General features: G+C 37.0%; 1 protein-coding gene across 1 annotated transcript in view; it reads left to right on the top strand.

The window, feature by feature from the left end:
* The window catches only part of FHIT (fragile histidine triad diadenosine triphosphatase), a 517,912-nt gene that overhangs the window by 106,120 nt on the left and 388,317 nt on the right, over window positions 1-23,475 (top strand). The window contains exon 3 of the mRNA XM_058032008.1: window positions 21,231-21,352. Coding sequence (XP_057887991.1) covers window positions 21,253-21,352 — 100 coding nt within the window. The 5' untranslated portion in view covers window positions 21,231-21,252. The remainder of the gene's footprint in view (window positions 1-21,230; window positions 21,353-23,475) is intronic.

The raw sequence follows: 23,475 nt of genomic DNA on the forward strand, positions 1-23,475 counted from the left end.
TTAATGTTGGAATTAGGTATTTCAGATCATCCTAACTTATTTGTTAAAAATTACTCTTGCTGAAAGATCCTGACCTGGGTAATTTGTCCAGATAATAAGGTATCCTTAAGTGAAATGTACCAAACAAAACATGCACTTTTTTCTGAGCTCATATCTTTTAATAGTTGTCATTTTCCATCAATAGAAGCTTTTATACCTTTTTGTTTCTAAATTGCTAAGCTCTGTGTGGCTTGTAGCTACTTTTGTTCTCAAGACACTCCTCAAGCTTCCCTTCAACAAGAGAGATAGATGGAGTTCTGTGCCCTTTGGCAAAGCATGTTTTCTAATTGATTTGTTGTTTTTGTGTTGCTTGAATATTCTCCAGTGTATCTGCCTGATTAAAAAAATTATAAGTCCTTGCATGAGGCCTTATTCCAGCTCAGGCTGCACTGGTGCCAAGTGCAGAAAGTCATTTAGCATCCATTTGTGTGCTTGGGACTTGCCTGTGTGCATGTCCAGTGATGAGGCTGAACCTTTGCTGAAAAGTATCTGACACTGATCTCAGTGACTCCAGAACTCTTCTAAACTCCTCATTCTCAGTGTATGCTCTTGATATGCAAATATGGCAACAGATACCTGATAACTTGATGTTTAGCACAGCCTCTGCTTCTCTTTGCTCACATTTCTCAGTCAAATTATTTTCTTGCTGAACATTTGTGTTCTATTCTACATCAGAGCATTCTTCAGTCTATTATACAAAAGCCTTATCTGCAATGATTTTAATTTCCTTTTAAATACCAGTAATGATGCTAGTATGGAATTAAATGCCAAATTTTGCAGTGTTCATCTAATCTCAGATTATTCTAATTTACAGTTATTTATTAGTGTCTATTAGTGATTTAAAAAATAGTGTCTTATGTATGTCATGTTGAATTGTTCTAGTTCTTAATGAAAATGTCCTGTGCTGTTTTTTTTTGAAAATGTACCCTTTTGAAGGCTACCCTAATATTGAGGATGTACCCTTTTTTATCAATCAAGCTTTCTAATGCATTTAAAGAAAAAAAAAGGTGAATTCTAGGTAGCTAACTTTATTTCCCATACATCCACCTCATATGGTATTAATTTTGCCTTATTTTACTTGCTTATTAATAAAGTCATACATTAACCATTGTAATATTTTGCCTGACTTGCCCAATTTATTTGCTTGTTTGTTTTTTTAAAGCTTAGCAATGTAATCTCTTTGTGACGCTCTTTTTGCTGCTTGGCTAGCTGTCTCAAAGTTTTGGGATGCAAATTATCCAGATCTATTTCATTTCAGCAACTGTTAATTAACTTTCTCTAATAATTGTTGTAGAAAGCACTCACCCTGCAATGGCATCATCTCACTTTTTCCTGAAAACCAATACTTAGTGAATGCTTTTGTCTTTTTTCTGTATTATTACATCTGTTAATACTTCTGCCACAAACCATGCATATATACAGCACAGTTATAAATTCAGTGTTCTTAGTGAAATCACTTAGTGTCCTCTGCTGCCCATTTTTAAATTTTTTTTTTACTTAATCAGTTATGCAATTGCTTAGTCCTGACTTAAATGCATTGCTGGCAATGGCTTTACTTTCTTTTCTTCATTATGTGCCTTTCACTAATGATCTAAATCATGCTGGTTATTTTGATTTTTTTTTAATCCAATATTACCTAATTTCTGTTTGAGTTAGGACTATCAATGAACTTGGAACTTGTTCTTAAACAGTGCCCAACTTTATACAACCCAAATCACTTTTTCTCTGTTGACTTCTATAGTGAACAATTCAAGAGTATTTTTAATTCAAATTTCCATGACTGCAAAGTTCATTGAAAGTTGGCTTAGTTTCCTGTCACTTCACTTTGTTCTTTTGCATCCTGGAGAGTTTTCTTTTGAACACCTTGATCTTATAGTTTTGAAGAAGGGGGAAGCAAAGGCAAGAGGGTGATGTGTTCTAAGTGTACTTCCAAGAACTGAGCCATCACATTAATTTGTTTTTTTAGTCTAGGATTGGTAGATCAATCTGGAAGTCTACAAATTTATTTGTAAGAGGACACATCTGTTAGATGAAGTGTTCAAGTGCTCTCATCTGGAATAGAGATTTTGAGGTAGAAGTTGATAGATTGAACACTGAAACAATACCATCCACAGATTGTGAGTTTAAGCTTGGTAAACACAATCATTCTATTATCCTCCCTCCTCACTTGAATATTTGCTGAGAAAAAACAGTTCCTTAATCATCTTGATACAAAAGGACATTTGAGGATAGCAGGTTTTTGGATTTAGAACATTTTTTGATTTTTGTTTTCTCCAGTTGGTACTTATAAAAGCAAAAATTGTGCTTCAATTTGGCTTTGCTCTTGTATGTGAACACTTGTCTCCTATAAAGCTGCATAAAATGTGCTCACTGTAACAGTGAAAAAGTATATGAAGTTAATCAGATGTTAACCAGATGACACAGAAAATGAACTTGTATCATCTTAGGGTTACCTTTGGTTTCAGAAACCACTCTTTGCCCTGAGTAGGTGGTTCAAATAAACTGTTCAAATAGACAATAAGTTAATGGAATAAATTAAGAGGGGATTAATAGTAGATGTACTTTATTCATCAGAGAAATGTCAGTGTACTGTATATGCACCACTTAAGAAATACATTTCCAGTTTCCATATTATTTCATATTATTTTCATATGAAATAATGGGATAAATGAAATAATAGGAGTGGTCTTGAGTGGATTAGGCATATCCATTTATAATCCACTTTTTATTCCTCTTCAAGTTTGGCTAACTTGATTTTATTAAAGTCAGTTAAATATGGGTCAAATACGAGTCTTACATCTGGGAGATCCATACCACTGACTGATGAAATGGGCATATAGGCTATAAATTCTTTCAAAGAGTAAAATACATTATAAAAATTTAACTAAATTAATTTTTTGTAAGCGAAGGGGCACTAAACAACTGCAGGGAAGACTGGACCTACAATATTGGTGTGATAAGTACCATTTCTGAGAAGATCTTTTGAGTTCAATTCAAGTGTTATGGTAATTTTTCCTTCCTGTGGAAAGGCTTTGGATTGTGTCTTTGGTAAATTAAACCACAATAAAATGAGAAATTAATTTAAAACTGTGTTGATTCAGAAATAATTAAATATGGCAACACTTACATCTAGTACACTCAAGGTCTGTAAGTGAATACATGTTGTACTTAGGCTGTCCTGAATGTTTACATATTAGATGCTCTGCAGTATAGTAGTTTTAAATGTCTTGAAATGCAAACTGCTGCTGCAGTTTGATTGCTGATTTGAGATAATACTTCACTTGTGTTTGGAAAAATTAATTCCTCTGGGCAAATCAATATTTGTCCTGTCAGATTCCATACCTTGGTTTGTTGGGGGACAGGGTGGCCTCTGGAGAAATGCTGAGTGTTCATATTCATTAGCAAGAACTATTTGTGGATTAAAGGATTGCTCAGTCCAGACCCCTCTGTCATTCTACTCACTTGTGTCTCTTCCCTGAACACCCTGCACTGGGCTGGGTAAATTCTATATTGTGAACTTGAGAAAGTAAAAGCTCTGCCTCCTGCTGCCATGGCTTTTTTCCTCTGCAGCAGTAATGTTTGACTGTGAGTGTGTTCAGTAGGGATGGGGAACATAAATGTGTGGGAAGGACACAGGGCATTTCAAATACCTGGAGGAATGTTAGTGAGGTTGCTCTCCAGCTCAGAAATAATGACAAGCCATGCAAAGGAACTGCCTTGTTTTCCTTTCTTGTTCAGTGGGTGTAGGCATATATGTATGTGTGCAGCAAATGTGCATAAAATAAATGACACACTACTGATATGCTCTGATTTGTCTTCAGAATTCTCCCATGAGTATGATGCTCTGAAGAATACATCACACATATTTCTTCTCTCTATAAATACTTTTGTTTCCAATTTAGCAAGCCATTCTCTGTGGACATGTAGAAATTGCAGGATAAAAAAAATTACTCAGCCCAGAAAACAAAGTCACGTATCCATCTGAGTAGGCACAAGGTAGGCAAAAGCAGGATCCCTCCTTCCAGAAGGTGAATCTCCTCCAAAATGGGGTCACTGCACTGTTTACCCCATGCACAGAACTACAAATATTCACTGGGGGAAATGAGGCTGATTTGGGTTTGAAATCACATTTCAAGGGTTTGGGTTTGAAATGACATTTCAAGGGATGCAATTGCTTCAGGGACTTCTTGTGGAATCCTGTGACTTCATCTGAGATTCTTCATCCCAAGTTGCTAATTCTGCAGAGTAGCTGTTATCAGGAATGCAGTGAGCCCCCAAAGCCCCCTTGCCTGCTGTAAAAGTGCAAATGTCCAGGGCACAACCTTAGAGGCTGCACCTGAGGAAATTTAGAGCTGCAACATCCTGTGCTGTACATTCTAAAGAGATGGAAATCGAAGTCCTTTGTAAAACTAATAATTTTGAATAAAATATTCAGCTGTAGGAATTTGGATTAGCCATTGCCATGGCAACCTGTACACATTCTTCAGTTAAACAATGAATTACAGAGTATTAGTTCTGCACCTTAGAAGTGCAAGGCCCAACATCTCATTCTTTAAGGTTAACACAAGTAAGACACAGCTTGGAATATCTTTGTGGAACTGGAACAGTTGCTGTGTGACTGTTGAATTTCTCTTTCCATGCAACAAGTTGAAGAGGGTAATACATATCTAACATAAGAATCTGCTGCCCCAGAAAGTTTGTGATGTTTTTGCTGGAAGCCTAAGGATCATTATCTTTAGTTTTCATTCATAATCTACATTTTCCCCCCTCCATATTGAAGAATATTGTTTCTGGGGTTGGTTGTGGAGTGTCCATCCCTGGAGATTCAGTAGGCCAAAGCCATGGTTGAAATGATCAGGTGTTTGCCACAGTCCCACTGTTGCCCTGAGGTCGGAATTGACACTTGTAGATCTCCCTTCCAGCCAACATTTTCTAGACAGCATTGGAGTTCTAATAGAATGAGCTACTCCTTCTCTCTTCACCTTCAATTTTCTGATTTTCTGATGCTGGTGGAAGAGGAAAATGCACAGTTTAGCTGGTTACATTGCTGTCAGAAAGAGAAAATAGCTAAGTCAAGTTTGAAGGTAAGGGGTTTTGCTTATTACTTTATTTTGACCAATTTCTATTTTTAATTTTTTTAATGATTATTGATGAAAGTTTTTAATTTCATACCACTTTGGCATTGGAAAACACAAATTTGCTAGCAAGAAATGACACCTGTGTTTGATATTTTCAGGTTTTTACAAGTCATACCCTTGAAATGCATGGAGATTTCCATAGTGATTTTGTAGCAGTCTTTGTGAGTTTGTGTATTTGTTGTTGTTTACTGAAATTTGGTTACTTGAAAATTAAGTACTTCAATTGAGAGAAAAGTGAGAAAGCTTTCTTTGGAATTTTTTTTCCCTTTTGTTTTTTTCAAAAAGCTCACAAAGTGAGAAATGTATGTCTATTTTATTAGTTGTGTGATTAAATTCTATGTTGTTGGTTTTTTTTTCTTTTTTTCCTTTTGCTAGGAAATTTTAGATAATTTATAAGATTTCTAGTTTCTGGATAACTTTTTAACATTTCAAGAAGCCAGAGTACTTCAGTACATTCTTGCAGATTTTAAATAAACCTTTTCTAAATTAGTGAAAGAAAATTAGAAAATTTCCAGGGAAATCCCTTGCTAGGTATCACGTCTGTCAATTCATGTAAGCTGGAGTAATTTTCATCAGCTTCAATCAGCAGTTTTGTTCAACACTCAATTGTAATATTTGCTAAAGACAAATACAATTATTTTAGGGCATATCTCAATTTTGATCAAGTACCAAATATTTTGCTGTTGAAACTGTAATGTCCCAACTTATATCAACAATGAACTAGTTAAATAAAAAGCTAAAAAAATTTCTGAAATGATGCTCAACAGTGTGAAAATCTCTGGAGACCTTCTGTAAGCAAAGTGAAACAGAAATCACTACCCTTGCAAGCACTAATAGCACACAGAGATGTTTGTCTTCATCACTAGCTGAGAATGTGGCACATCACTATGTAAATTTGATTTGAGTCCTAATTAAATATTTAAAAGATGTTGGCTTTCTGTTGCCTTTTTGAGAAGATGGCATATTCTAGATAGAAAACCTTCTGGCTTCTTATTCCTATATATTTGTTATATTATGAAAGATTTGTTCACAAAGTAAAATGAATTTGGTGTTGATTTGAACAAAAAATGTCTGATAATTACTCTCTGAAGACAGATATTTTAGCTGGAATATAACAGGTTTTGCTTCTCCTGGGGATGTTTAAGAGCACTGATCATACATAAATGATATCAATGAAATGGGAGTATTATTTTCTTAAGGCGAGTAGTCTCTGGGAAATCTATTTTTTCGTATTATTTTGTATTATCAAAATTAGTTTGAGTTTGAATACGTTATCTTATTTTAATACTTGAGTTCTAGAAAACTTTTTGAGCTGCAGGGTCTGGGTCTGGTCTTCTATTTCTGGGTATAACTCTTCTGGATTTTAAGGAGCAACTTGGATGTCAGCAGAATGAAGTCAGGCCTGGGAGCTGTCCGTGTTCCTGGAGTCTGCTGCCTTGGTCAGGGGCAGAGCTGTTTGTGCAGGGCTCTGTCTGGGAGGGCTCTGCTCTCCCAGGGCACTCACAGAGGTATCCATTGCCTTCAGTGTGTTTGTGCACTCTGGAGCAGGAGATTGTCACCAAAAAAGCACCATCTCCTACTTCTGCAAGTGCAGAGGGGATTTTTTTTTTTGACAAGGAATAAGGCACTGGAGAGCATGCTGGAGAGATTCTATTATTCTGTCATTCCCAAGTGCAGTTCTAACTTAATTTCTGCCTGATTTACTTCCACAGGAACTAGCAAGGGGAACACATTAGCTGCTGTTGTTGTTGAGAATTAAAATTTAATGCCTTGGATTAAAATTGAAAGGACAGTGCCCTGATGTGTTTTCCCTTCCCAAGTTTCTTATAGCAGTGCACAGTAAGTGTGAACAGAAGAAACACTTGGATCATTCCAAGCAACTGAAGAGGAAATTCAGTGGAAACCTGCTGAATTTACCAAGCCTAGGCAAACGTGGTATTTTATTTTTCTAAAGAACTTTTTCTAAACCAAGATTTCTTTCATTACCACTTCTGCATAGAAATCAGAGATTCACAATGAGATTATAATTCATTCCTTTTTATATGAATCTTACATGTATAAACTTCACAAAGAGAACATTATTAAGAATTCAAAAGCAAGTGGGCACAAGAAGAGTGTTAAGACTGGAATTGTGACAGAAATTCAACTTCTCTTACACATACACATTCTGATAAAGTAACCAGAATTGTCTAGAACACATAATATTTTCCAGAAAACTTCTTCCTTGCTCAGTGCACAAGATGGACAGTGCTCAATTAATGAGCAGCTATTAGAGATGTTGTTTTATCCTTAGTGTTTGATATGTGGCCCTAAGCCTTATTTCTAGCACATTGTTCAGACCCTGCTCAGATGTCAGAATTATTAATTTCCTCATAGGCTTTTCTGTTCTGCTCATCACTACTGTATCCAAGTGCTACACAGGTTTTAAATTAAATTTATCTCCACAAAGCCCCAGTGAGGGATGTGGTATTATCTCTGTTTTACAGATGGGGAGCTGACAGAGATTAAGGTCAGAAAAATTCACCAAATTTGGATGTGCATTTTAGAACACAAGATTGGATTTTAGCGCCCTTCAGATCATACAGGATGTTCTGTGTTCAGAAAACACCACTTGCTACTTCAACATCAGGTGTGTTCTTGTTGCTGGATAACTTCCCCAGCAGCTCAAGGCTGCAAACTGAACATTTACATGGCACTACTTATCACTAAAGAAAGCTCTGTGTTTGATATCTTGGGCAGTATCACACAGGCACTCAGAGCTTTCTCTGAAATAGGCAGAACTTCAGTGAACCACCTGCAGAAATGAGGCACTGGGGCTTGCTGAAAACTCTAATAGGACTTTATTATTAAAGACTGTTCCTTAATGCTTGCACGTAAATTGGCTTTACACAAGCCATCTGAATTCTCATCCTTGTCAATTTGGTCATTTGATTTTTGCAATGGAGAAAGATTAGTTTGGAATATTGGAATTTGTGATCCAGTTAATTTGGGGAATGAATATTAATTGAGAAACCATATTGCCTCAAAGATGGTACTGTCTTCTCTGTGATAAACATGAAGAGGATATTTCCAAATGTACTTTCATTTATTTTCATTGTATATTCAGAGTTCTTATCTCTGTGAAGATATTCTACGTACCATAAGATTTGTGATCAAGTCTAGCAAAATACTGCTTCTCTGTTTGGGAAAACTTTAATTGGTGATTTTTACGTATTGTGTCCACATTTTGTATACTGAGTACATTTACATGATTTTCCTTGCATTCATTTTCCCCACTGGCAGTTTAATCCATGCTAGTTTTTGTTTTAGGCCTGCTGAATGCTTATAGAGTAGCATAGAGAATTCAAGGTAAGCCCTTAGTTCTTCACAGCTCTTTAAAAGCAGCAGCATAGATTTGCACCACAGTTAAACACAGTGATTTGTGAGTCTTTCTGTTAATTTTTGACCATTTTGGTGGCATTAATTTGACCAGGGAAAAAGATTTCACTATATCATTTTGTGCCCCTAAAGTGTCTCTCTGCTTTGTTTTTTTAATCTGTTAGATTCATATTTCTTTAAAGTTTCCCAGAGCTCTTTGAAATCTTTAGCTGACGATGATTAGAGAAGTGAAATGTTTCTTACATTCATCAAGAAAGGTACCAGGATATTGGCTGGTACGATAGAATTATGTAGAGAGTTAGAGAACACCTTTCTTTAAACACCTTTTTAATGTTAACCTACAATGCTTCTCATTAGACTACATTCCTCATGCCAAGTTCCTATCTTTTGTGGACCTGGGGGACTACCCTGTGTGTATGGAGTTGGAGAGTTTTCTCCTAGCTATGAAGTGCACTCGGGGAAGCCAAAACATCTCTTATAACAACACAAGAAAATTAATTTTTCAGTAGTTTCAAAGTCTCTTTTGTTTACAGTTGTATTCATTTCCAGACTGCTGAGAGCCAGCTATTCCCAGAGCTTTATGGTATTGCTGTGGCATTACTTACAGAACAACTGCTTGCTATTGAGGAAAAAATGAAAGTTAGTGAGAACTTTGCTTGACTAAGTGTGATTTCATACTGGGCAGCTTGGGTAGTACATGTGTATTGTGCAAATCACCTTTTAAATAATAAATTGCATCCATTATTCAAGAAGTGCAATGGAAGTCCAAAGTTTTCATTGGAAATAAACCATTTATGCCAACCTTCTATAAAATATGCTAGTCAGGGATGTGGGTGCAGGGCTGAGGCACTGAGCTGGCAGCCCAATTTATGAGTTCCCTGTCCAGGGGAGTCAGAGGAATTCAGAAATAAATCAGAGTTTCAGCTTTGACAAATTCTTGGAGCTACAGAGGGGTCCCTGGTTGAGGTCTCTGCCAGTTTGCCATACTTCAGCCTAAACATTTATCCTGCAGATTGCAGATTAAGATTTAATCATGTCTATAGATTTCTAATTACTCATGAGTATCTTATTAGAAACTCTGGCTGGCAAAGAGCTCCAAAGACCTTTCAGTAAATCGTAGAAAAAATTTGTTCCCCAATTAGCTGCAGAACAGTCATCTGGCACCCAGTTCTTGTTTAAAATGTTAGCAAGTTTACAGAAAAACAAGAACATAATACTCTCAGCTATTCCAATCCACCATGTGACCATAAATGTTTTTTAATCTTGAAAAGTTAAAAGGAGGAACACTAAAACATTTTTTGTTGATGCCTGAAGTGATACAATGTAGGAAAGCAAGCCAGAAATACAGCAGAAACATACAAAACTATTTACTTGGTTTATGGCTTGATTATGTGACTCATGCAGTTCTCCATGGTGAGTCTAGGTTAAAAAATAATGATATAGATTGTTTTCTAAAAGGAAAAAAACATGAAGAATTTTATTGTAGTTACAGATAGATGAAAATGCATATTTTTTGGGACATTTGGCAATCATGAAGTAAAAAGCAACCAGGAGAATGATGTGCACATACAGCAAAATGTGTAATTATCAGATGAACAAGAAAATTAAAATAATGCATTTGTGAAAATAATGAGCACTTAAATTTCCTATGTTTATTCAATTTTTTAAAAGCATTTCTTCATCCTTTACCAAGGACAATGCAGGCTAGCATGTTGAAAATAGGTTTAGGCTCTTTATCAGATTTGGTTTTGGTTTCTCTGTATTTCTGCTTCTAGTATTAAAGTGGAGAAAATGCTTTATTCCATCAGTGATTTTGAAATTTGACTTTAAGAATATTGACAGGATCATCTTTGACTTCTCTTACTTCTGTAAATAAATCTAAGGAGTTGCTGGACTTATCTTAAGGCCTGATTCTGAAAGCAACCTAAGTGAAGCCAAAAAAACTGTTTAATAGATTTCAGTGACTAATTTGCTAAGAGCACCTGTTTAGTGGGAAAAGATTCCTGAAGAGCAACTTGAGGTGAAAATGTAACCCCAAACTTCTCAGACTTTGTGTCCTACTGAAATAAATCTAATGTCTGCATGTATTACATAACAGGAACTGCAAGCCACTTTCAGCAGAAAATATCTTGTGAAAAGAAGTCATAATGTAATATTCAGCAAGTAGCTGTATTTTAATATAACTGTGTTTTCTGCAACCAGATATGAAACTTCTCACAAAACCATCATGTAAGACTGCCTGCATTTGCCTACATTTTTTGAGTCATAGTGCTCAGGATTAATCTAACCAAAAATCTCTAAGCAGGTTCCTGTCATGCTTTAATGCTGGTTTAACAGTGAGTGTTTCCTTTTTCAAAATTTGCTTATTTTTTCAATTGATTTGCAACCCAGCTATCATTAAACATTACCTTGTTCTGCAAGGAACCTCACAGTGCTCTGTACAAAAATCCAGAAAGCTCTGATTTCTGCTACAGGTTTCTTTGAGAAAGATAAGGAAGTGACCAGAAAACAGGAATGGTATTTGCCATTTTCCAAACACGAGCAAGTAAAGAGAAAGCATTTGAGGAAAATCAGAGGGAAAACCTGTGCAGAGGGGGAAGGTTAAACCTAGAAAAGTGCTCTTTGTGTGCAGTCCACAATTTGATTGGTGTAAATGAACCAGAAATAGTAAGAACATGTCACACCAGATTGCATTTTTCCAATGACTGTAATAGGAACTTTTAAAAAAATAACTGTCAAATTTCAGCATTAGAGCAGCACTTCTTTATTTTTATCCATTGGATATATATGTGTGCCATGGTAATTCTGTAATTAGCCTGTACAGTCCTAGCAGTTCACTTTTTGACCTGCTTTGCATGGTGGGAGCCTCTTTTTCCTCCTGCTGCTCCCCAGGCTGCAGCCCTAGGCTGGCAGCTCTCCACAGGGATAACGCTGGTGGAATCACCTGCCTGGGATGCACTCAGGGCTCTGGCAGAGGGCTCTCATTCTGGGGGGGACAAAAGGAGCTGGGGGAAAGATGTGGACATAAATCCTTAGAAATGATGGTTCATTAATTCCAGCATTCATGCAACAATCTGGTTTAAGTGGTTTTATGTTGGAGAGCGAGCACATATATAAAGTGATGAAACGAGACCTAATGGGATTTATCTTAAGGATTCCAATATCTAGAAATAAACATAAATGTGCTGTACATAAATGTGAAGGACCCACTATCTTGTCTTATTAGCTAGATATAAATGTAAATATGACAATAAATTTTCATTAAATGTCTATTTTCATTTATATGCCTGAGGAATTTTTAGACTAAGTATGGTGTCTGCATTTTCCTCTGAATGTTTGTGTTACATTTATTAATTCAGCAAGCTGAAATGCTTGCAGAGATACTCAGGGTCTCACAGGAATTGCTCTAAATATAATAAATTCAAATTCACAGTATTACCAAATAGCTATGGTCTAATAATAATAATAAGTTTGCATTCAGAATGAAATTTTGGGCAAAAGGACAAAACAATAAAATACAAGAAATAAATCTTTAAAGGTGTTTACTGATTCAGGAGAGCTCTTGGAAGTGATGTAGCTGATTTCTCAGTGAAGAAATTATAAAATTCCGGACTGTATCTGGAAACTCATCATCCAACATTTCTGGCTCATACCTCACTTCTTTTTGCCTGGACTTGTGCTGGCTCTGAGTTGTGTGGAGCAGCCTTTTGCCATAGCACACCCTGTGCTCTCTGTCTCTGATTGTGCTTTGGTTTATACCACCATAAAGTTTTGGGAAGAGCCATTACTCTCTTCTCCCAATGGACTTCTTCACTCCTTGAATCTTTTCACTTAACTCCCTGCAGCTTGTCTTCTGCAGCTCTCTTTGCCCATCTCTGCTGTCCAACACTGTAGATGTCCAAATTGCATTCTCTCAGAGGAAATAGGAAGCCACTTCAGGGGAAGGCTTAGTCTTGGTGTGTATTTCTAAAGCCTTTAGAGTGACTTTATGTTTTGCAATATAAGTAATAATAATAATAGTAAAAGATAGAACTGCTTTTTCTTCACTCCCCATTTTTAAAGCCACCTTTTTTTCCCACTGAAGGGTTCAGCAAAAGAACATTTCTAGTTGTTCCATCATGTCAGCTCTCAGTTTGTAGCTTCAAAAAGAATGAGCTTCCTCCCCCATCCCTCCTTTTGCTGGGGTAGTTTCCCTTACATTTATATATCTCAAGAGATGTCACAATTTTTTATTGCTCCTCTACCATGTAATGTAGCCACACTAGGAAAAAGGATTTTCATGGTATAATTTCTGCCATTTAATGCATACTGTAAAACATTTTATTAATTTTTTTTCTTTTTAAGCAGAGGGCCTTTCACCCCTCTGCTTAAAAAAACGGCATGATTGATATTAATATTTTTTGCTAATAAAAATGTATTTTCCCTTGATCTTAGTGTTGGTAATACATTATTCAGTGTTCCTTCTTAATAAAAGCCATTGGTTGTTCCATTACTCACAGCAGTTATTACAACACTAAAGGTCTCGTTCATCAGAATGACTTGCAGAGGCAAAATCAAACCCCTGAGTTCTCCATGCATCAGGATAATAGCTGTGGTACATGCAAGTTGTTAAAAAATTGAAATTTAATGTATGTTTCTCTGTTTTGTTTTGCCCCCCGCCCCTTCCCCCCCGAAGATTAACACTAAAGAAGGATCTGTGAACATAATTTATTTTATTGGATACTTGTGGTTTTTTGCATGTATTTTGTGCTTTTGGTAAAAGTTGTTAAGAATGAATTGTTGATTTTGATTGATTTTATCCTGTTTCACAAAACATCCTCCTTAAAATCACTGATATAGTCCATGGATTTTGAGTTTCATGATTATCAGACTTGTCTTTGTATTCCTGCTGGATTTTGTTCGATAATAATGATAGAAGGAGGTATAATCTTAGATAACCTCTGCTAATATGAGGAAAAATGGGCACAGTTTTTGAGCAGAGAAGATTGTGAGAAGTTCTAGATCAAGTCTTGGGACTGGAATTCTGCTTGAAAGAGAACTTCTGTAATATTGTGGTGCATTGAGTTGGTGCATTCTGGCATGAAATGGACAAAAAACCTACTGCAGGATAATGCAAGACAGCAATTCTTTTTTCATGCTTGTAATTGTAAAAGGTTTTTTAAAAAAGTAAAGTTGCAGGTCTACCTAGGATGTCAAAACAACAACAACAAAGTGATGTTTGGAAACAAATCCTCATATTTGAAGTTGGCTGTTACCTCAGCACAGAGGCAAACAAGGGCTTCCACTGCCAGAGTGATTTTCTCAGCATGGTTAAATGGTGTGTGAGTCATCTTCTGAGGCACACAGTGTACACATGGACATTTGAAGAATGTCGAGCCTGTTTAGTGCTTTCAGGACTCTTCTAAACCCTCATTTTTCTCCAAGTTTTATGTGTTACACAACTCTTTTGCCTCTACAAACCTTTTCATTTATTGTTTATAACTTTGCACTCTTTACCTGAATTATAAGAAAAAACCAAGTTGGCCTAATTTGTATTCCAAAATGCTTGCTGTAGAAATGAATTTGACAACTACATCTACATCATTTAAAAATATTTATGCCCTCTCCATGTATTATGGATGTTATATCGCCTTTGATGTCTAGCTTGATTCTGCATTTGCTGATTAACTTGTCAAAGTTGCAATTGCTCTACAGTGTTGCTACATGGTTGCTCACTTGCTTTTAAGTGTCTGCATTATTCTTGGTCAACAGGGTTCTGGGTATCTGAAGTTTGAGTTGTGTTTTGGGGTGGTTGTGAGGATTTTAGGAGTAGGGAAAAATCTTAAAAAAATTTGTTTTGATGATGGACCAGAAAAAAATTGGAAGGGACAGACTTGTGTGCATGTTGCCTGTGTGTACCCATACATTGCCTGACCAGGCACAGTAGACAGGATGTGTAATGCCTGAAGAGGGATAGTTTTGAGAAATAAATGTGTATGCTAGTACACAAAGAAATGAGAATGCTAGTATTTTATTTGACCTGTAGCTTTTAAATAGGCTATAGTCTTTGAATTTTGTGAGTTTTCTGCTTTAGATAAGTTGATGGGACAGCTGGACTGGTTACACAAAGTATTTCGAGACAGGTTTGGGGGCAATGCAGCTTTCCTTTCAGGAGCCAAATGTGAAGGTACACATCAGCTCACTGGTGATGGGCAGAATGGAGAAAATGAGAAAGCCTTGTACAGCAATAGCCAAAATATTGGTGTATTGTCAGCACTGGTTTGGTTACAAAACCAAACTGCAGGACCTTACTGGCTCCTGTGCTCCAAAGCCCATCCCAGTCAGATCCAGTACAACTGGGAACTCTGTGGTTTTTCTCAGGAGCTCAGAGCTCCCTCAGGTCACTGCTCATCACACTGTCCGTGTCCTGTGCTGAGCTCTGGGGTGGTGCTGCTTGCCCAGGGAGCTTTGTGCAGTCTCCTCCTTGGCCCACTGCTGCCACCCAAAAGGCACAGCCAGGCAGGGAAGGGACATTTCTCATGATGGTCACAGTCATGACCTAAGAAAACCCACTATAACAACAACATGGGGATTTTGAGGGGTGAGACTGTGAGAGCAGAATGGAAAATCCTGTTCCAGAGGGGCTGGGAAACGCTGCTGCAGCTCAGGGGAAAGGGAACAGAGCTGCAAGGCAAAGGCTGTGGGATTGCAGATGGATGTGTGGCGTCACACATGGGAAGGTGCTGAGGTGCTGTGCAACACGCCACAGTCTATTTTCATTGTAAGTGGAGATAATTTAGCTTGATTGACCATGCTAAGAAAATGGCTATCTATTTAAACAGTAATAATTTTGATGTTTTCCTCCCTGCTAGATTAAGCAGGGGAAGCCACGTGTAGTGGATTTGAGTCCATCATAATCTGTCTGTGATGGGAGGAATTGGTCCTTGTCAATGCCACAGGATTGGTTGTATGCATCACATTTAATGGGCTTGCTGTTCAGTAGCTTCTGTGGGTGGTGAAAATGAAAAACAATCCACACAAGCTTTTGCTTTCAACATCGTGTAGAGCATTAAATACCATCCCCATGGAGAGAATCTAGGCTATGGCTGTCAAAGATACAGGAACACCTTTTCTAGTTTTGTAATTCTTCTTGGCTTTTTCAGAACAGAAATGGCATAGTATGTGATGTTTTGGCTTACTGAGAGGGAGAACAGTTTTTAATTAGAGGCCATTTTCTGGAACTGGAAGAACACAAAATATGTAGTTAAATGTTGTGCAAGAGTGGGAGTGAAGGGTGCTGAGAGATAAAGCTGTTCTAGGGACATAGAGCCAGTAGAAAAACTAAGTGATTTTAGAATAAAACAATTTCTTTCTATTAGTGTTTTTAGGTATTTCTTGATGAAAATGTCAAATCCTGGCTGCTAGCAACAAGCACATTTATTGCTAGGTGCTTGAGTTAAATAAGTAATATTCTGGCTTGTGTAAATTTCATCCTTACAAAGTGGCAGTGAGAGGAGAAAATAAGTAAAAAATTCCAAAACATGAAAAGAGGGAAGGTAACCTGCAGTGCAGGTCTTCATTGCACATTACTTCCTGAATATGGTGCAGAATTCAGATGTCTAAGTAGGACTATCACTTTCTCCATAACCAAACTTCTGAAAGGAAACAATGACAAATAGGGATTTAAGGATATAGGTACTCTGTTCCCTTGACTACAGTGTGTAACACACATTTTCGTATCTTGATGAATTAAAAAAAATAGTATTTTTATAAGACATTAAAGAAAATTAGAAAGGAGGAAGTTTTGTTTTGCCATATAAATTTTCAGTGTTTTTACATGAAATTGAGTATTGGCATCAGGACTGTCAACATTCATGAAGAGGTGATGTTAATATGGTAAAATAAACTTTAAAATTTAAGAATACTCCTGGGAATGTTTCTAAAACAGTCCTTTCTATTAGCACAGAGAGATAATGGTATTTTAATTGGTTTCCTTTAATACACACATTTGAAGTTAGCAGCCCATTTTGCATTCTCATCTTCTCCCTTTACAACCAGATGTGCAGCTTTCCTAAAACAGTGCTCAGGGGATTCTCAGCAAAAGCCTTGAGCTTGGTTCTCAGCAGGTGCTGATCTCAACACCTTGTTCTAAGGAGGAGTAATTGTATAAGGAAAAAAAAGAGGCATTTTGGAGTACCAACACCATCTCAATTAAGCATCCATTGGGGAGGTTTGTGGTGGCAGGAAATGAACATTCAAGAACTGCTGCCTTGTAGTCAGCAAACTTCCAGCACTTTTCCAGGTCTCTGATTTTAGCTGTGACCTGTAACAAGCAGACACTGATCTTGATGTCCTATGGACTTCTTTTTAGGTGAACTTATCTTCTGCCCAGAAGTGAACTTATTTTCTGTTCAGAGTTCTGTGTATTTGTCACAAATGATTCTACAGCTTATGCTGTTTAAAAACTGAAGCACAGACCAAAGCCCCTAACCCCAAAACTGAATAAATCTGAAAACTGAGACGTGTGTATAGATTTCCTCTCAAAAATACATTTACTATATGAGTAGTACTTATACAGACTGGAGAAATGCCATGTACCTAGGATGCCTTTTTCTTGGATCTAAAATTAATTCAGGCATGGTTAAGGGATAAAGGGTTTTTATTTTGGTATTTAATAAGGATCTTTGTGGTGCAACATTTGGCCAAGGTGGAATGCACCGAAATGCACATTCAGGGTAGATCCTGCATACAATTTTAAAGACCTTGCAAATCAGCATATTCAACAAAGATGCTCCAATGAAAGGCTTGAATAGTGTGATATCTTCCTATCCCAAAGTATTCCCTTCTAGATGGGCTTAATTTTAGTCTGCAGGATGTATTCTAGAGACGACCATGGTTTCTCTAGCTATTGTAGCGGTTTCTGGCCCCCCATTGCAAGGCCTTTAGGATGTTTGGTCTCCTGGCCTAACAAAATACCACGACTATGCTAAGTTATCAGACTTAAGGAATTACAAGCCCTTTTTTTTCAGGGTGTAATGATTTTTCTTAATTTTACCACTCTTTTTTCAGGATGTAATGTGGATTTCCAGTGTCTTTTTTTTCTTTTTCTTTTCCTAGTATGGCTTATACAGATTTGAGGTCTGTTGTGGCTATAAAATTAGTCTACTTGCTGTGTTAGCCTTTAATACTGTATTCCCACCTACAACTGCAGTAACACAGCTTGAAGGGAATTTAATTAGGAAAATGAGGCAGATTAAATAGGCAATGTAATGTATATCAGCAATATGAAGAAGAGTAAATACACTTTTCATCTGAATAGTCAGAATAGAAACTGTGTTAAACTGGGCTGAAATTTAATCAGAAATGGATTTCTTTCATTTTCTAACATTACTGTGTAATTGTCCTTCTTATTACTGGGGATTAGAAAGGCTACCATCATAAAAGAGGAAACATCTTTAACCAATTATGTGTTGTTTCTAGTTTGTCTGTCACTGACCTCCTCTTTATGTGAAAAATGGAAATCCCTGGAGGAACAGACTCAGCGTGGTCATTCCAATCTGGGAATTGGGAAGCCTTGTGCACACACTGCATCTCATGACCTGTGTGCACACACCTGTGCTCATTGATTCCTGCTGCTTTATAGACCATGCAAGCAATAAGTGGTAGAGTTCAGGTGAATAAAAACTTGCTCTACCAGTAGCAGTTTCCTGCCTGGCAGCACTCTGGAATATTCCAGCCTTGCTGCACAGTCATGGATATTTCACTTGTACCCATTACTTATTTCCCTGGTGCATTTTTTAGCATTTGTGTTGGTTCTGAGAACAGATGATTGTACTGTGCAGAAAAACACAGAGCATCACTAGGGCAGAAGGCAGCTGAAGTAATATATAATAGATTATGAATAATTGTTTAAGGAAAAGTCTCCCATAATCCCTTTGCAGAATTGGAGAGAGTAGCACTGGGAAGTCTTCAATATTACACAGCACAACCAGTACAACTGACACATTAGTTTGAAACACATTTATCTAGTCTGAATCAAGAGATAGAAATACATTATTCAGATAGATTTTTACATAGTAAACAAACAGGGTTTTAATAAATGCTTTAATTCTATATCAAGCCACTTGGGCTGTAATGTGATTCTTCAAACTATTGCAAAGAGAGGTATGAAATTAGTGCTTTTACTTTACTGATTTTTCTAGATATTTTAAAAACAAGACAGGTAGTAAAGTAAATATCATGTGGTAGGTGCATGATGAAAACACAGAACACGCAACCTAATGTCACCAATCTTATTTTGCTCCTTTTTGCTGTTTTTTGCTTATGGCAGCAATCAGCCAGAGGACTTCTTCAGCTGATTACCAAATCTCAGGTTCTCTCCCTCCTTAAGTCAAATTTCAAATCATCATAATTTACATTAAGCATTTGTGATTTTGAAGCCTTGTTTCTGTGCTTAATTCTGTCCTGTGCCTCTGGACAGTACCTTTATTTATCAGTGTCCTGGAAGACAGAACAAGAAATCATCAGTAGCACTTGGGTTTTTAGTCCATAGCATTGCCAAATGCAAGGGCAGGTGGTACATTTGATTTTTCAGCTTCTGGAGACACCAGCTTACCATTTCTTACCATCACTGGAGGGTAGTCCTGACTATGGAATGTTTCTCTCCTTTGTCAGAAGCATTTCCTTCATTGCAAAGAGAGCCATGTCTCTTTACTGAGTTGTGTGAAAACATTCTGCATGTTTTAATTGGAATGAAAAACCCCCATGGGGGGTTGCTGATGGACTGCTTAAGACAAATGAGGCAGATTGATTGAAGTTCCTAATAGTCATTTTTTCAAGCATCAGCACAAGATAGCAGGTGTTTTCTCTGCTAAGCAATTCTTCTAGTAGCTAAAGAGACTTGATTTTTGTATGTTGTCAACTTTCAAGTTTAATATATGCTAAGGGACAAATCTCAGACACTTAATCTTCTCTTGTCTTTATGTAGAAAAGAATGTAGAACCTTTTCAAATCTTTGAAACAGGCATAGTTAAAATCTCCACTCTTCCATAATCTGTTTAAGCATTTCCTTTCATCTGTGATTTTCAGAAATAAAACAAGACATGATGCCTGCTTAGAAAATGTTTATTACATGGAAATGTAGTAATCTTATTTGTTACTGTATCATATACTAAGATTTATATGTGTTTTTCTGGTGTAAACCCTGATTAGATGCATCTGCTGCCCTTAATTTACATTCTTCTGTGGAATCAGACCACTACAAAGCCAGAAGTTCCTTTAGAAGAACAAGTATTTCTCAAAGACATTTTCCAAGTGTGTGCACTTGGAGGGGGTTGTTATGTGTACTTTTTTATGGGAACAGGTACAGGTGTGTAGGCACACAGTTTGTGGTAATTGGGGTGGGGCTGTGGCTGAGCCTCAATCCCTAATGAGCTGCAGCTGTGGAAAACAGGTGAAAAGCATTGACAGCAACGAGCCAGGGCGTGCCCAGGGGCTCTGACCAACCACCAAAGGGAACAGAGGGCACACAGGTGCAATGCATCAACCATGAGGGTATAAAAGGTTCTGCTGAAGAACAAGAAGGGCAGATGCTTGCAGCCTCCTGACGAGGTAGGGTGTTACTGTGTACGGGTGAATGCTTAAAGCTTTCGGAAATTCTGTGGTGATGCTCTGTGTATTGTGGCTATCTCAGCTGTGATATATGCTGTGACACAAGTGGGATGATAAATCAGAATAAATCTCTTAGATTAAGAACTAAATTTAGGTCTTACTCTACACAGTAATCTTGCAAGTAAAGAACTGCAACAGGAGACACTCCATGGCTGTAGCAGTAGGTTTCTCTGTCTCAGGCAACATATGAAACTGAATTTTCTGATTAGTCACTTGGTTCAAGTTGGGTAATGTGAGTATAATGCTTCCGATGTGTCTCAAGTATTGTCACATGAAATTTGTCATTTCTTCATTTTTCACCCTGCAGTACCTTGGATATTTCTGATTGAATTAAATACTTTAAATACTCTAGGGCTTAAAGACCTAAAATAGACACAGTTGGGACTGCGCTGTAGCTATTTAAGAGGGATTTTCATTCTTGTCACGAAGAGAGAAAATTTTAGTGAATGAAAGTGGAATTCTTTGACTTTCTATAAGAGAAAATGTAGCAGTGATCATCTTCACATTCCAGTTACTCAAGCTAGAGAGTGTGGATGGAAAATGGCTAAATAAACTTTCTTCAGTTTGCCAGTGTTTCTTCAGTTGAGATATTTAATGGAGAGATTAAGAAAATGTGGTTTATTTCATACATCCCGTGTTGCACTGATTTGCATTGTAGCAGAAAAAATGTGAAATCCTATTTGTGCTTCTCAAAGAACATGTAACTCAAATGTTTACAATGCTGGACAAATGAAAATGGGAGGGAGAAATTGCATTCATTGAATTCTGTAGCCCTGCCAAGATGATGAGATTAGACTTTAAACAATTATATGTAATTTTTTTGCTTTGTAAAAAAGGCTTTTCCACCCCTTCTTCAAAGACATGATCGATATATGGAAGATGTAACAACCATTCCAGGACTCCCAATTGATGAGCCCGGGAGGCACTTTCTGCTGGAAGCTGCACAGGCAGTTGGATTGTTTTATTCCTGTTGCTTGGGAAAGGCAGAGTCAATCCCTTAATTATCTTAACCATTGTCTCTTTCAGACCCTGAAGATCAGCCCTGACCATGCTGAGATTTGGGCAGCACCTGATCAAGCCCTCGGTGGTGTTCCTGAGGACAGAGCTGAGCTTTGCTCTGGTGAACCGCAGGCCGGTGCTGCCAGGACGTATCCTTGCCATGCTGCTGCTCCCTGGGAAGGGCAGGACACGCTCAGGACACTTGGAAGGCCAGGTAGGATGTGACATGGGTTTATTCCAAGTCCAGGCAGTGATGCTTGATCAGAAGATGCTTGATCAGTGTTGCAGAACTGCTGAAAACAGTTGTTTAGCAACTGTGACCTTCGAGGTGAAAGTCTATTGACCTTTTCACCACAGAAGTTATATAAACAACCAGGTGCTACTAAAAGCATTTTAAACTCCATTGGAGGTGGTGCTGTTTAAATTCCATATTATGCTGAATAACACATCCCACTTCCCTATTAATAATGTCACTTATGTTTTGATGTGGTAACTCTTTTATGGAGGATTTTCAACTTTTCCTGGCTAGATGTATACCATTTGTCAAATGCCAGTAGTACCCTGTATGAAGACTTTGAAGACTTTTTTGGGGGGATACAGATTGCTTTGGTTAATTTAGGTGGGAATGGATTAAATAAGCCATCTGTATAGTGCACACGTTTCACGATGAAAATATGAAGCCTCATGGTGTAAGTAAAATGCTTGAGTTTGAAACTGTGTTGTAACTTGATTACACAAGATGCTCAATGTACCTGTTTAATGTGTTGTGTAGTGTGTTATTTTCCAGTCAAAATTCTGCTGCTCTGTAATTTGTGCTGATTTTAGTGGCTGGAAATGAAATTTTTCGAAATAATTAAGACTGATCTCCTCTTGTGTAGAGGTTCATGATAAAATTTTAGGAGGAGCTCAGGCAAAGAATGAATGCGTTGGGGAAAAAAAGGAAGTTTTCTGGAGTTTATTGAAAGTTTTCTTGTTAGTTTTGTGGTTTTATGTTGATTTTTTTCATGACTTAAAATCAAGTGATGTTTAATGTATATATTTTATATATATTTTAAAATTATTTTTCTTCTGAAGTATGATACAAACCTTCCTTTCCTCCCACCAGTTTTGTAGATTATAATTGTTCAATATTGAACTTTTCTCTCCACCTGTTTTGAATGGTGTTTGTGTGTACCAGAAGTCAGAGCATGACAAAGATGCACAGACTTCATAGAAACTTTAAAGGTGTTACTGTCTCACCAATATACTTTATGAATTAAATTAACAGTTTTTCTGATCTTTGAGTTTCTGAAATTCCAGATGTAAATCCAAGGTGATTTACAGATTTCTCATAACAAAAACCATTTCAAAGTTATATAAAGACAGTGTCACATCAATCACTGTGTGATGCAGGGCCTGTAAGTGCCTGAGCCGTTGCTGTATGCATTGTGTGGATCAGAGAGTAAATAAACTCTAATCTGTTCTGTGAGTGCAGGTTTTAAAAACAGTATTTGACTTTTTTTAAAATTAATCAGTTAAGTGAACAATTGCATCTGTTGTTCGAAATAGAGCATTTCAGATGAAGTGTTCTTGTTTTAAAGTTTTGTGAGCGCCTAGTAATGACAAGTTAAGGAGCATATAAAACTTAATTATTACAAGCTTCTTTTCTTCTTAAATAATTAAAGATTATAAACTCTCATTGTATAATTATTGCTGACTTTTGGCAGATACATTTATTTGCTCAGGGTTTAGCTTTGTTATCCCATAATGAGTTTTGCAGTGTATTTTATAGTGTCACATTGTTTTAATAGCTTGTGTTGTAATATATAATGTAGTCTTTGTTTCTCCATTGAATAAATGTTCAGGTAATAAAAACCCAACCCTTTTCCTTTCTCATTACAATGAGAAGAAATTAGGAGAGATCTTGATGTAAAGGCTAGAATACAGTATGTAAAATAGAGCAATTTGCAGTTGTAAGCCTTTTAAAGTGTCTGTATAATGCAGCATTCATCTTGAGACCTGGCAGTAAGAAGTGTATTTTCTTTGTTTTATTGCAATAATTTTATCTGCCTTGTCTATGGCACATGTGTGACACTTTTTTCAGTAGAAAATAAAATATTAATGTATGTGAATTAGAGAGACAAAGGAAATCAATTTGAAAGCCAGATCACTCCAGGTGGTGGCTTTAATTAACTAGTAAGGTTGAAATTCCATCTTGAAACAGAACATAGGGGTTGGAATTATGAATTTGAAGTAATAGTTTTAAAATAAAACTATTCTCTGGGAGAAAGTC

The sequence above is a fragment of the Melospiza georgiana genome, chromosome 11 (genome assembly GCF_028018845.1).
Source record: "Melospiza georgiana isolate bMelGeo1 chromosome 11, bMelGeo1.pri, whole genome shotgun sequence".
NCBI lineage: Eukaryota > Metazoa > Chordata > Aves > Passeriformes > Passerellidae > Melospiza > Melospiza georgiana.